This window comes from Bombyx mandarina, chromosome 15 (assembly GCF_030267445.1).
Source record: "Bombyx mandarina strain Sakado chromosome 15, ASM3026744v2".
Classification (NCBI taxonomy): Eukaryota; Metazoa; Arthropoda; class Insecta; order Lepidoptera; family Bombycidae; genus Bombyx; species Bombyx mandarina.
The window spans coordinates 10,490,870-10,506,186 of record NC_143221.1 but is presented as its reverse complement, the minus strand read 5'-3'; the positions used below and the strand labels follow the sequence as shown (position 1 = coordinate 10,506,186).

The 15,317-nt window shown below is 37.1% G+C and overlaps 1 protein-coding gene across 1 annotated transcript in view; it reads right to left on the bottom strand.

Moving 5' to 3' along the window:
- The window catches only part of Glut4EF (Glucose transporter 4 enhancer factor), a 48,180-nt gene that overhangs the window by 15,141 nt on the left and 17,722 nt on the right, over positions 1-15,317 (bottom strand). Inside the window, exons 3-4 of the mRNA XM_028181048.2 lie at positions 11,816-11,943; positions 10,209-10,366 (exon numbers count right to left, since the gene is read on the bottom strand). Coding sequence (XP_028036849.1) covers positions 10,209-10,366; positions 11,816-11,943 — 286 coding nt within the window. The remainder of the gene's footprint in view (positions 1-10,208; positions 10,367-11,815; positions 11,944-15,317) is intronic.

Here is a 15,317-nt window from a genome sequence, read left to right as displayed (position 1 = left end):
GCGTGGAGTTATCTGCGAGCTTCTAGTACCGCATTACCTTCCGCGTTGTAAATATAGAATGTGAAGGTCGCGTTATTATTTGCGTTGAAACTACAGCTATCGTTTCATTGCGAACGAGCGCCAGTAAACCTTGAAACCTCGTCGTGTGTATATTCGTTCTCGCTCCATCTAACGGAATAAGCGAATCGGCTTCTTATGTTCGCTTCTAAGTAACTACATATAGGGAAACGACTTTGTGTTGAGACGTCCAATAAAAGTTATCAACAAAAAGATTGTTATGACGTTTTATTTGTGGGCGGCAACGCTTGCGGTTCGCGGAACAAAGATCGTATCTTTGAACGCGTGTAGTACGGCTACTCGGCAATTATTTATCCTTTATTTTTCTTTTAAATTATATCAAATGTTTTTCTTTTGATAGTGTACTAGATTTTCTTGGATATTTCCTTCGCAAGTATGTTTTTTTGTGTATGCACTCAAATTATCTTTATTGGTCAAAGCCTAAGGCCAAACAACGTGTTGATAAAATTATTATAAAACAAAATTATAAAAAAAACGTATAAAAAACGTTTCAATTTCTCTGATCACTCAAATTATGATCAATAAACGAAACTAGTTATTATTATTTTTTGCATGAATGTCGAAAACAACGTATTACAATGCACGACCTCGCCAACATTAGTAATGAACTCAAGTTAAACGAACACAAAGAAAATTATACGTATGTGTTGATGGACGCTCGTCGAGCAATGATTATAATAGTAAGTAATTGTTTTGGAGGCCATTAGTCGCACGCGGAAGTCAACCCCGACGCCTCTACAGATAACGATTGGCGTATTTTATCAGTAGTGCGCGATAAAACGGCCTTCAGTCAGACACGTTTAGGCGGCACCGTGCCTAAGCAAATGCGCCATGTTGCCAGCGCTTACACCGCAATTAATTATTCATTGACATCAATTTCCATGTTAAATAACGTACTTAAGCTATTTCAAAAGTCCCATTTTAAATGTCGGTATTTTTTTTTAAATTCACCGTCCACATCTACTGTTAATACATGACGCGTCGAGATCAAATATTAAGTTGAAGCCTAGATTTATTAGTGCCAAGTACGATTTGTATTCGAAATTATCTACATTCAATGATAAGTAAAGGACGTAAAAGACGACTCCGATACATACCTATATTTATCAATTGTACGTAAATAAAAATATGATAGTCATGCGCGCTATCGGACGGTTTAAACGATATTCTTGTTTGTAAATGATAATGATAATATCATTGTTCATTTAGTGTTCTATTAACTATAACTAAACATGGTTATCTATATATATTAATACGTGAAGCAAAAACTTTGTATCCCTTTTTACGAAAACTGCGCGGACGGAGGAGTATGAAATTTTCCACACTTATAGAGAATATAGAGAAGAAGTGCACAATGCAAATTTTTTTTTTAAATAATGCATAAAAGATACATTAAATGAATAAAGAAAACATTACACACACTACATGCCATGTATTTGACGCACACACGCATGCATACTATTTATTGTCAAACTTTTGTTCTTGACGTCTGTTGTCAAATTGAGAATAGATTAAATATTGTTTGTCTTTGTTAATTTTTTTTTTACTGTAGTCTTGGCGAAATTTGTGATTATAGAAGTATAAAATACAATCATAATAGTGTACTAACTTACAATTCCAATTAGTTATAGTCGAATTTCGACTACTGCGGGACCTCTAGTTAAATTAAATGTCTCTGTGAATAGAGACGTATTTACCATCGCACCGCCCGCCACCGGAGTAGAGTAAATCCATACTACCTGGAACAACTACATTCGTGCACAGTGCGTTTCCAGAGATCTTTTTTGCCACGTACCATCTGGCTTTGGAATGAGCTCCCCTACTACAGTATTTCTCGAGCACTATGACATGTCCTTCCTTCTTCTAGCTTGGCTCTGCCCCTGACATTGCTGACGTCCATGAGTGACGGTAACCATTCACCATTAGATGGGTCGTATTCTCGTCTGCCTACAAAGGCAATAAAAAATGAAACTTATAATAAATAAGCGAAAACCGTATTCGCTTTGTAGGTATTCCTTTGAGAGGTATATACACATATACGTATATGTATGTATATTGTCGTGTTACAGTCACAGTTTATAGCGACCGTAAGGTCACACGTGTGTGCAGCGATAATACAGCTCATGGAAATTTAAATATTGCACGCACTACAATCTTCTACATTTCTTATCAATGCCCGTAATTTTAAAACAATCTGTGCTGTGTGACCATGTAATAATATTTCCGCGTGCGCATGGTTACAAGGTTGCAGTTTTCAGAATAATTCATTTCAATGTAAAATAAAAATTAAAACTCAAGCATTATTTGAGTGATTTTTTGTTTTTCTTCATGTAGATAAGCATTTTTATTATAATGCAGACAGTTTTGAGGGTACTTTGACTTTGTTGTTCTTATTCAACTTCGTCAGCTGTGATTACGTTTCAGCTTTTTTTTTGCAGTCGTAGGTTGCAAATTTATATACATACCAGTATTAGTATCTACTGTTATGGTTCCGTAGCGACAAAAGGTATTGGTAAGGTAGATAATTCTATTAGGTGCTACCTATTAATTAAGTCATTAGGTTTGTCCTTAAGAAATTAGTTAAAGTAGGTTCTAGTTCAGTCAGTACTTTTTTTTTGTTTGTTTTTCCCTACCGTTTCGCTGGTAGATTAAGAGGCTATTCCAGTTACACCCGGACGGTGAGATCACGGGCTCAACCTGAGAGAATTTGCGAACACTAGCCCTAGCAGGAGCAGTTCTTCGCAGAATCTACCACTGGATCGGAATCGCGACCCACTGAGAAGATCCGGCGAGAAACTCAGCGTCCTAAAAGCACCGAGAGTGAATCCGGGGTATCCGACAAGAGATGTGTTGGGTGGCTTTACGTTGTCACGTCGCGAACGGATAAAATAGTCAGTGCATTTATAATTACGATCAAAATTAATAGTTACTTTTCATAATTTTTTATCTACGCCAACTAGCGACGAAAAGCAAAAAATCTACTTAACATAAGCGTGCGTATCCCATAGTAAATCTTAAAGCCGTAGAAAGTGCTATTGATTGGAAAAATCAGTTAGAAAATCATGAACATAATATGTATTTATATTTATTTATTCTTTCTCGTAAGATCTCTCAATAAAACTTGAGTTCGGTATTTTTTATTTATTTATAATATTTTAATTTATTTATAGTTTATAAGTTCGTTTTCTTTTGCAGCATTTAGACTTAGATTAGCCGCAATGTTATGGCCACAGCCGAGCCGCTGCCTACCGCTAAACTTAAACAATTTTTTATCTCTACACATGTTTATGTAAAAAATATAATAGATGCAAAGAATGTTTTTTGATAAATTGTTTACTTTGTCTGATTCTAACTACGGAAACGTTTCTGTGCATTGTTCGATACACAATACCCGGATTTTTGTAATTGTAATAATTATCAAATACACAAGCAAGTCTTCATGACCGTGCTAATAAATCGAAGGATGTCTCGTGCGCTATAATGATGTACCTGGTCATTACGTATGCGCTTATCTTGGTCATGCATTATGATGTAACGCAATGCGCTTTGTTACGCTTATGCTCTGTTGTTAGGTCATACTTGTTACCGAAGAGATATTCGTATTAAATCATTGTTTTAAATTGGAATAAAATTTGTTATACGATATTAGCGATTGAAATTGACAATTGAACACTTTTTCATTTTATGCACTTTGATTTTTTAATGAGTACAAAAGATCTTTCGGTGATTTGGCAATTTATATTTAGGGTTTCCTAGTTTTTGTTTTAAAACAACCCGTTTACTCGAATATAATTGCAACTGCTTATAATACCTGCTTAGCTCGGAGCTGCAGCATTGCCAATAGTTCTTGGAAACGTATAATGAAACTAGCAACGAGTGTCGGTAGGCGGTGCCCATCACGACCCTGGCCACTTTGCACTTTTACTTGGAACAAAGGGCTCCTTGGGAAAGACATCCGCAACTGTATTCAATTATTTAGAGGTAGGTACAAATTATAAACGCTACGACGTTATTACTTGATTTTCTCACGTACCAGCCATGTATTGGTTTTAGAAACTGCAACTCGAAATTGTAATTCGCAAACAAAACATATTCCAATTTCCCAAGTTTAGCTGGATCCGAGAAAGCAATAAACATACACAACAATATTTGTATGGCATGCAGAGCGCTAGCGAGACCTTGCCTCGGTCTAATAGCTGTGTCCTCGCCCAAGGTCTGCCTGCTGACGTCAGGCCCCTACGCTTGGCAACAAGAAACTCACATCTCTTCAGTTATAATCGTTTGGTTTTCTTTTATTAGGATAATTATCGGCAAAACATACACTTGACGAAAATAGATAACAACCTCGCGGTTTTTTATTTAGAGACATTTTCTCGTTGGACAGTGGCCCAAGTGGCGTAAATGGTGCGCAAGAACAGGTTCCGCACGGATCACACGTGGGTGGGTCACCGACCGTAGGTACGATATGGGAGGAGAGGTGCTTGCTGCGTCTCTACCGGAAGTTTGTGTAGGACTATATTTAATGTAAGCTAAAAGTCAAATTAACACCAACAATTGTTTGAAACATCGATAGAAGCCATCATTTTCCCGATGTCGAGAAGTTAATCATTCGAACTAGGAAAGTATTTACATATTTTCGCAATACGATATCACGTAGTAATGGCCCTGGGTTAATACCTTATTTACACAACTCACGACATAGTTTTCACTCTGTCTCATCGATAGTTGGTTGAAGAATGAGTAAAATAATTTTTTATAACATTTTTGTATTACTTTTCCAATATTTTTTAAGATTAGTTGATAAAATTTACAAAGTTTTAATGTCACTAAATGTGAATACCGTGTAGTAAAGTTGCAATAACATTTGACACAGATGACTAGGTTATATTGTTTTGTAAGTTCTCTAGATAAGTTCAAAGACAAAGGATAAGTTGCCTGGTTCAGCGAAAAACGTCCTTTTTGGTGGTATCTCGTAACCAGCACTTGCGAAATTCTCACGTCATACACATAGCGTGCTATTGCTAGATGCTAGGGAGAGTTGGCAGCGCATTGAATGCGATTATTTTATATGGCGACACCGCGTCTGGGGCATGTCGTTGTGTTTAGCTGCACCAAGAATAACCTACTAGCAATTACATTTATTTAAGCGCCTATATCGCTACTTATATAGGCAATAAAATATTTCCTTCATTGATAATGAAACGTGAAATGATATGAAGAAAAAACGATTAAACTAGAATGGTTGGAAATAAATATTAGTTATCACTGTTGCCGATCGATAGCGCGACGTTTTAATGAAAATTTATTACGTCTATTGTACGTACTACGTACTAATTACTAACACCGGAAAATTATGTATCGCAAATAAAACAAGATATTGTTAAAAAAAATATAATTTTTTTTTCACGGAATTCCAAAAAACGCTTTCCTGTTGTTCTTACTATTTATTGTATTGCGTTAAGCTGGTCTTCTAATTTGGGATTAGTCATAGAATAAATAAGTGCTAAAATCTTTCATATTTCCTGTGTAATTTGCGAGGAGCTCGTAAATAGACGTTACGTAACTGAAATATGTAATAGTAACACGAGCACGACACGTCTCCGGTCCGCCCACGACCAGCATTGGCCGCTAACAATATGCCCCAAGGTTAAAAACAGCGTGGGCCTGTAGCACACGCCAAAACCACTATACTATGTGACGTGCATAGATGCTGGTAGTAAATAATGATCTACTATCATCAGAAACAACTCTTTCTTTTTTTCCTACCTAAACTGATAGCCTTGAGAGGCTATTTCAGCGTAACCTTAACTAGTAGGTGAGCTCACGGGGCTCAAACCGGAGTGATGCTAACACTGACCCTAGCAAGAGCCGTGCTTCGCAGGATCTACCACCGGATCGGAAACGCGACCCACTGAGAAGATCCAGCGAGAAACTCAGTGGGCTGTGTCTATGGGTTACAAACGACTCTGCTCTGTAAATGCTAATACAGATATGAACTTACACAGATCAGTGTGCTTAGTGAGAGTTTTTTAACGTTCTCGATAGCGTAAAAGTTACCTGAAATTTGTATGCAGCTGGAACAGTGTCCCCAGCGGTAAACATAGGCAAACGTTTAAATCCTATGCATTTTTTAATTTTTTTTTCGGGCCGGGGCCGAACCTCCTACGAGGTCCCCGCGCCTAGGGGGCGCGCGGGGTGTGTGAGACTCAACGACCTGCAGGTGTTGAGAGCAGACCGCGGGCCCAAGGAATTTTAGGGCCCACCCACTAAACGACTCCCCTGCACTCTTACACCCGACGTCCGATCTCCGTCCGGGATCAAAACCCGGTCAGAGTAGGGGGTTCCTGCGGTCAACACTACAACCAGACACGCGGCGTCACCCCGAGGACGCCCGACCGACCTTAACTTTAACGCTATCGAGTACGCTAAAAAACTCGCACTAAGCACACAGAGCGTCATGATAACCGCATTCCGAATCTGTAACGAGTCATTGTCAGTCAACAGCAATGGAAACGTTTAAGAACGCTTCTGTTAGTTTAATGTGTCTGTCTACCTACGGAACAGAATCATTGTAAAATTGCACACGTATCAAGGAATAATTCTAATACAACAATTTTATTACGGGTAGGTACCACCACCCCACCTATTTCTGCCGTGAAGCAGTAATGCGTTTCGGTTTGAAGGGTGGGGCAGCCGTTGTAACTATACTGAGACCTTAGAACTTATATCTCAAGGTGTGTGGCGCATTTACGTTGTAGATGTCTATGGGTTCCAGTAACCACTTAACACCAGGTGGGCTGTGAGCTCGTCCACATATCTAGGCAATAAAAAAAAAAAAACCTTGGCCTTTTATTCAGATCCAACTTGACAGAAAATATTAATTAAATTTTTTTGTGGAGTTGCTTTTAAAGTGTATTTTTTGTTTTTGTTTTTTTATTCTACGTAATACACTTTTAAGATCATCATAGGTTATTGAAAATAAATATAAATCATGATAAACTGATATTGGTGTTTCGGTACAACAAATTCAACATGGTGGTGGAGGTGGTAGGTAGGTACTGGTGGTGGGACCTCTTGTGAGTCCGCGCGGTAGGTACTACCACCCTGCCTATTTTGGCCTGAAGCAGTAATGCGTTTCGGTTTGAAGGGCGAATCAGCCGTTGTAACTATACTGAGACCTTAGAACTCATATCTCAAGGTGGGTGGCGCATTTACGTTGTAGATGTCTATGGGCTCCGGTAACCACTTAACACCAGGTGGGCTGTGAGCTCGTCCACCCATCTATGCAATAAAAATAAAAAAACGTTTTCTCGATAGATAAATCCCAAACAGTTACATGCATACGTGCAACTGCATCTATCTGAGCGGTCGAAGCGCGTTCATGCAGTCGTAAACGCATTTATGTCAATTTTACAATGGTGTTGCATAATTATTGCAATGGCACGCTGCTGCGCCTTGACATTGTACGACACACTGAACCGAGCACGTGTATCGTAAATCATAACAACTTGTGCACACAAACATAATGGTACGCACGTTAAATTACCTACGCAATAACATTTTGACGATTGTAAATCGAATAACGTCACAATTCATTGCGAGCTTGCATCAACGTGACATTGTATCTAAAAATCGTATTATTGTAATATGCATTAGCTTTAAATAACATTTTTTTATTCGAGCCATAACCGATTTGACTATTACGGTTTCAAATTAATTCGATTTTTGAGAACTTGATTGTCAATTACATTTAAATGAGTCTTGCGGTTGACAACAACTATTATTAAAAAAATTTATATATTTAATAACCTATACACAACAATATTGTTATCTATATATAACACGGACTGCATCATTACCCTATGCAGAAGTAAAGGACAGAATGAAATAAAGCAGTTGTATGAAAATTATTATGACCGCCGAACGAAGGTGGTAATAATAGTAAAACATATTTTACCAAAAATATCAACAACGGATCAATATAATTTACATGTTTGTTTTCAATCAAGAAATATATGTATGTACCATTTTGTTCATAAGATCATGTCATGCCAACTTTGTGTTTATGATAACAGATTAATAAAGAAAACAAAATGTAACGACGCAAAAGATTTATAATTATAATTATTGACACAAGCACCAATCGATGTTCGAAACAAGATGCTTAATCAGATAGGAACATGCGGGGTGATGAAGAAACATTAATTGTCAGTAACAACTGGAGTGCAATTGTTGTACAAACAAGTTACATCTAGCTGTGACTGACTTCTTATCGAACAAACGACTTTGTGATATCAATTCTTAATGATATTTTTTAAGTGTGTAAATGAGAAATATTTATAGAAATAGGCAGATTAAGCAATACAGTATTTTCCGCTTTTGTTTCCTCTTTTGTTTGTCAATTAATTTTCTTTTTATTCCTTAATAAGCTTTAGCTTAACTTGTCATAGATGCCATCTCATAGATAGATCGAATCTATTCTAAAGAATCTTTCAACGAATTATAATTTTGGCCTTAAATGTCAAGGACTTAAAAAAACAAAATATAAGGCTTTTGTGGTTTTTAAATTATACTTACTTACTTAACTTTTTCCAAAATCTATTATGATTTCTATAATGTCAGTAGTAAAAAAAGAGAAAACGTTAAAATAAATTGAATTAATTGGATTTGTAAAGTGAATTTTTAAATATATAAACACTACATTTTGCTTTTATACTGTTTAAAAAGTACCAACACTGTAATATGAATTTTGTAGAGGTGAACTGAAATAATATTCACGTGAGCAGTGAAACTGTATTTTCGAGTATTTGTGTGTGCAACGTTTCTATGTTGTCTTATCTTCAGAGGATGTTGTTAGACAAAGGAATTAACTTTTGCTATATCACAAAGAACAAATGTCAGAATAACCGTCATCACCTTGAAGTGCATGTCCGTGCGTTGAATCATCTTGACTCAATCAAATGCGCCATTAAATGATCACTGTTTTTTCGTAAATTTTTCGTAAATTCTGATCTGACATACATAGCAATGATGTGCTCATTAAAACTGAGAATAATACAAGATCATCGTTGTATTGTACTTTCAATTACACCTCATGAGTGGTATTAATATTGAAATTTCCAGTGAACTAATTGAGTTCGGTAAATATTGCTTGAACTGACTCTTTGAAAGCAAACATAAAGTATGTCACGGTCTAATTGAAGCTCACACTGGCAGCGGGCGCGTTCCACATCACGAATTCGAGTAATTTTGACATAAAGCCGTTAGCTTTCCTTGGTTTCATAGCGAGTCATCGTATTTCGTAAAATTTAAATAATACGTATTGTCGGAACGTTAAGAATGGCGTATTATAATCTCACATGGGTAGGTACCAACATCTTGCTATGCAGTTGTTATATTATTTGCTCTGCCTATTTAATATCAGGTGGGCCGTCAGTTGGTTCATCCATGCAATAAACTAAAAGAACATAAGTAAATGAGTCTGTGGGGGGACTTCAGATTTCTAAGTAATTTCCACCATATATTACCTACATGAAAAGGGCTCTGAAGAATTATTTAATATGGTGGCGTTATTATCCTCATCATCCACTATTGCAGTAAAGTTTAAGTAAACAACTTAGACTCATTGATCGCATTCTCAATCCCAGGACTCTATTAAAATTTTGCGATGCCGTTTTAGATTAAACTAGCGACCCGCCCTCGCTTCGCTTCGGAAACTGTAATTTATTATTGATTTTTCCACTATTTAATAGATGTTATTATACATATAAACCTTCCTCTTCAATCACTCTATCAATTAAAAAAAAACGCATCAAAATCCGTTACGTAGTTTTAAAGATTTAAGCATGCATAGGGATATAGGGGCATAGAAAGCGACTGTTTTCTACTATGTAATGAAGTGATGTAGAGTGGCCACGATGTTTCCTAAGCGCTGTGAAATATCCTTCAAACGAGGTTTGAAATGTTCCTCAATTATAGGTAGCAGCTTGGCTTTATTCCTGACCATATTGATATTCAAGAGCGATGAAGACGTTTCAACTTACCTTTTGAAGGCAAAATAAAAATGTAACCTGTATGGATCAATTTTAAGAAGATTTTGACAAGTAGGGTATTAATACATGTAAACTTACCCTTTTCTTGCGTGGATGTAAGTCCTCATAGTCCATGGCGATGCCTTCATCACTGAATGACGATGAGGCTGGTGGTGGTGAAGGCGTTCCTGAACGCCATGATGATCCAGAGCTGCTACTGGCTCCCGGTGAGACTGATGAACGACCTCCCCATGCACCTAAAATTTATTTCTGAGTTGAAGTACTTGTCACATTTTTTAATGCAAAGATTTGTGAGGGATCCACCTGATTCAATGGTTAGCGGAGACATCACAACGTGAGTGCCAACGCCCACTTTGACATAGAAGGACCATGTCTCAATTGATTAAAGTTGCCAAAAATCTGCGTATTTTTTTGCTTTTTTAGTGTAATCAGTTGTCTCTATTTTTATTTGTATTGTATACATTCGCTCGTGATTGTTGTTTAAACAACAGCTTTAATAAGCCTATTAATAACTATGATTGCTCGAAGAAATTACTGAAATCTTTCCTTATGACACAAAAGCACAAGAACAATTAAACTTGAAACCATTAAAACATTCAAACATAAACGCGTTTCTGTAAATCATTATTTTATTTTTTTGTGTCAATTGTGAGTTTAAAAGTACACGCTCCATCCATTAATTCATTTAATGTGGAAATTTAAGTTATCTCATCATATAGAAATCGGATATTTTCGGTAATGATGATAACAAAGATTGGCATAGAAAACGTTTAAATAAAATCTAAAATGCCAATTCATTTTTAATTGTTCCATAAATTAAACATTACATTGCAACATTGCATGGTGGCAGCATGAATGATTCGATGTAATAAATTTGCTAAACGGAACTATAGCCGTCCACTTTCACTAACAGAACGGCTATTTTCTCGCCGTGAACACGCGCCTGTGCATTTTAACCGCCGCTGTTCTCAAGACGTATCGCAGAGTTTACGAGTGCTGAGAAACTACTGCTGCACATTACGATTACACAATCGACTGTGACTGGCACTCCAGATGCATTTTAATTATACGTTATAAAGCTAAGATCTACTATCTGTTTCGTAATAAATATGAGAAGTATTTTAGGGGTACATGTGTAGAAGGACCGGGGTAAATTGCAATTTATTATCAAAAGTACTACCTGAATTGATTTAACACGATTAGTGTAAAAGTTTGGTTGGCGAAAGCGGTGTGTTTGGCAAAAAATTACGTTCACACAAAACTTTGTTGCAAATAAGGTTTTGTTTGGAATAAGGTACTGACTGGAGCAAGCATATTTAGTCGGGCGGAGCTTATGACGAGAGCTATGTTATACCAAATACCTGTCTAGACATTGTCTAGACTTTGGTCTAGACGCTATCCACATTTTAAATATCTTGACACAATAATGTAAAGTAAAATAGGAATGTGCACAAAAATTTATTAATCAATTGTCATGTGAAATGATGTACCTTTATTGGATTATTGTTTTTTTGATTAGTCGTCATTGAAACTACTTAACAATTTTCGTGGTCACGTCGGCGACTGATCAGCAATCATTGTGCGTAAAGAAGCAGTTGTAACAAACAGTATATCGACAGCAGGAGCCTCGCAGTACATACCTGTCTTAGTCTAAAGGCCGTTACCAAAAATTTATAGTTCCTTACTTGGCCGAGGTGAGTTTGGTGAGCAACTGAGAGACATCAGTACCAGAGCGGCATTGCATTCATTCATCTGGTCATCACGATCGCCGTACCCCAGATCGCAAGTACTACTCGGGCCACGTTTCCGAGATCTGAAACAATACCAAAGACAATTTCATGAAATTGTTAAAAATTCACGTATTTGTGTTTTCTTCTAGAATTAATTTACGCTCGAAAATAGATGAAAATGTCAAGAAGCATTTGTGTCATATTAATAAAAGTTAAATTGGTCAACGCGATCGGGACCAACGTATTGTTTAGTGTTCCAAATCCCCGCTAAAATTAGGTTAAGTGTCCAAAGAAATCGCTAATAATTTAAAGTAATGTATGTGATATTTTTGCCGGAGCTAATGGAGAAATGTATTATATCACATTCAACAAGTCTAGACTAAATTTTGACCTTGTACCCTGTCAGTCGTCGGATAGATTTTCAGGAGGGACGGCGCGTGGAGACTGGGGTGAGGTAGGCAGCGGTTACGTAACCGGCGGCAATTTCCAAATACACACTAGACTTTTGAACTTATCGTCTGAGGACTAAGGCTTATGCTCCGACCGATAACCCTGCTCCACCTTTACAAGGAGGTTCATTCAACTCATGTATTTGTTGCGTTGTGAATCAACGCTCGCTCCGAGGAACTCGTCTAGCCGATTATTTTTTCACTTTAGTCAACATTCAAACGACCACATCCAAAATTAAATTCTACAACACGTTATGAATTAATGTATTTATATCATCTCATTTTAAGCCACGGAATGCTGAATAGGTATTTTCCCAATTTGGCGTTTTTTATATTTCAATGAATGGATTTACGATAGTTATTGTTTATGTTCGATTATTATTAGTATTCGCAACTTCAGTAACGTCATTATTTAAGCACATTCAATCTATTAAAAAAATAAACTGCGCATTGTGTAAACGACGAAAGAGAATTGAAAACAACTGCTTTCAAAATGAGACTCGATATGCTATTATGATGAGGTTGTTGGTTGTTGATTTGTAAAATTATTATTGTATTTATTTTGCAAGCGGGAATAACTGTTATATTGCAAACATGTTTCTGTTTGTTGATAGCAATGGAAATTGAAATAAAAATATGTACAATGGTTTAGTGCATGCGATGTTATTACTGTAAAATAATTAATGAGTCAATAGGTGGTAAGATCGGGTACATATGCACGTAAAAGTTTCGTCCTTGAGGCGACGTGGGCTGGTTATTCGCCGGGCGATGGGTAGGTCGCTGGCTGTGCGTTGACTCCTGCAGGATCGCCGACCGGCTTGCGAAACCTAAGCGTGCCGGGCGTTCCCCTTTCACCCTCGTTATTCGGGTTTCAGGCACGTTCGTTTTTATGTATGCACGAGAATAAATTAATTTATTAATTAATTTTTACATTGCGCATAATTAAATATATTGTCGGAAAAAAATTGTTTACGTTTTAACCAGAATACGATTCGAATGTAACGTGTTTTGGCGTGTTTTCAAGAAATTGAAGTATTCTTTTTTTTTTTTTTGCGAGTTCTGTTCGCAACGGAATAGCTTTGTAAATATAAATATGCGTCTCGGGTGACCTACGAATGCACCCTAGATACAAAGTGTATTCACCTCGCCTAGCCGGTACGTTCTTCAACTAGGTTCATCATTCGATTCACAACGGTTGATGAATGATAAGCTACAAACAAATTAAATAAAAAAAAATCCTTAACATCTTTAGCTCCTCATACGTAGTCGCAAACACACACGTTACCATTAAAGTTCTAGAGACGAAAATAAATTGCTAATAAAAATCTTTTTCGAATGTATATTTCGACTAGTGGATGAAATCATATCAGTACAAGGTGAGAAAAAGATATTTTTGCACAATAAAGTACCTACCGAGTTGTGCCGTCGTCACGTAGTATAGAACGACTGGGTGAAGTGTCGGACGACGGGGTCGTTATCGGATCGAGAAGTTGATGACCGTAAAGGTGACTTATAGTTAGCCGTTTCATGGGGGATATTTAATGTAATTTTTCATTGCATGAAAAACTGGCATTGCCTTTTTATTTGTTTAAACACACAGTGATTTTAGTGCTTCTAATGTGTGAAATTGACAGAATTTATTCGGTGGGATGGTAATCGATAAGCGTGCGTGTCGTCATCTCGATGGCGGCGTAACGTATGATGCGACACGTTGACGTAACGTTTGCCGCACGTACAATTGCCGTTGGCTCTTATCGAATTCGTTTATTTTTCAGAATAACGCTATCTGTTTTTTCGTCGATGTCATCATGTAAACGACACGTGCGGGTGACGTCAAGCCTTCCGCACGCCATTTATCCGAGAATAATATTATTCACAGCATTTGATTGTTTTGACAAACGTATGTTTTTTAATGTTAGATTTCGCATTGACCGGCCGGCGACGCGGCAGCTGTGTATACTCGTTCAATGTTCATTCGCGTACTACACACGTAACATTGAGGACGACCTTGCCGCCTGTTGCTTACTGCCGCACACACCTAGATATGATAGCGAAATATTTTTAAAGATAACATTTATTCGATTGGACAAACATATATTTAATTCACTCACAGTCTTAATAGTTGTTATTTACGAATTTTATGAATTAATTAAAAACACTGGTGATTATTTCGAAAAATAAAATAAAAAAGGTTTTATTAAATGCTAATAAAAAGGTTCGTGTAGTTAAAATTAACGTGGCTGCACAGTCGAATTTACGGGGTGCCTAATGTTAAGTTGGCCCAGCCCATATCACAAAGTAAGTGCAAACTATCCAACATAAGTGCCTTTAAGCTATTCTTATTACTTGTACGTTGGATGATTGGTGCAAGGACGATGGTATCAATCAATGCGGGCTTTCATCGCGTCACACCAACATTACTTAAGCCAGGAAGAATAATGGAATTGGAGGGAGTTTGGGAAAGCTAAGGTAAGGAAACTACTACGAGGTACGATGAAGATCTTGTAGTAGCAGCTCGAATATGCTTGGAACATGTTCCCGTTCCGATTGTTGTGAATTAACTCAATGTATTTGACACAGAATCTTCACAGTGGGTCGCGATTCCGATTCGGTGGTAGATTCAGCGGAACAACTACCCTTGCTAGGGAAGATTTTAGCAAATTAATTGAGGTGAGCCCCATGAGTGTGGCCTTCAAGATTCAATCACAAAACCTTCTAGAGATTACGGGCAGGTAATATCTATTAAAGTTGCAAAAACAAAAAAAAACAAAAATAACTAAAGACCTTCGACTTCGACTGTTGGAATGAATTAGGTTCAATATGTAGGTATTGTTCGTTGTACAGTGACTAAGCTTGCGAACTCGACGTAGTTAATATAGATTTTTTGCTGTGTTGATGTAGGTCGGAGTCAGCTTTATTTGGCATTTAAAAAGTTTATTCGTTAGACGAGAATGACGATCGCACTCCTTCCGAACGACGGTTTCGGAGTTCATTGTCGATTAAGTTAC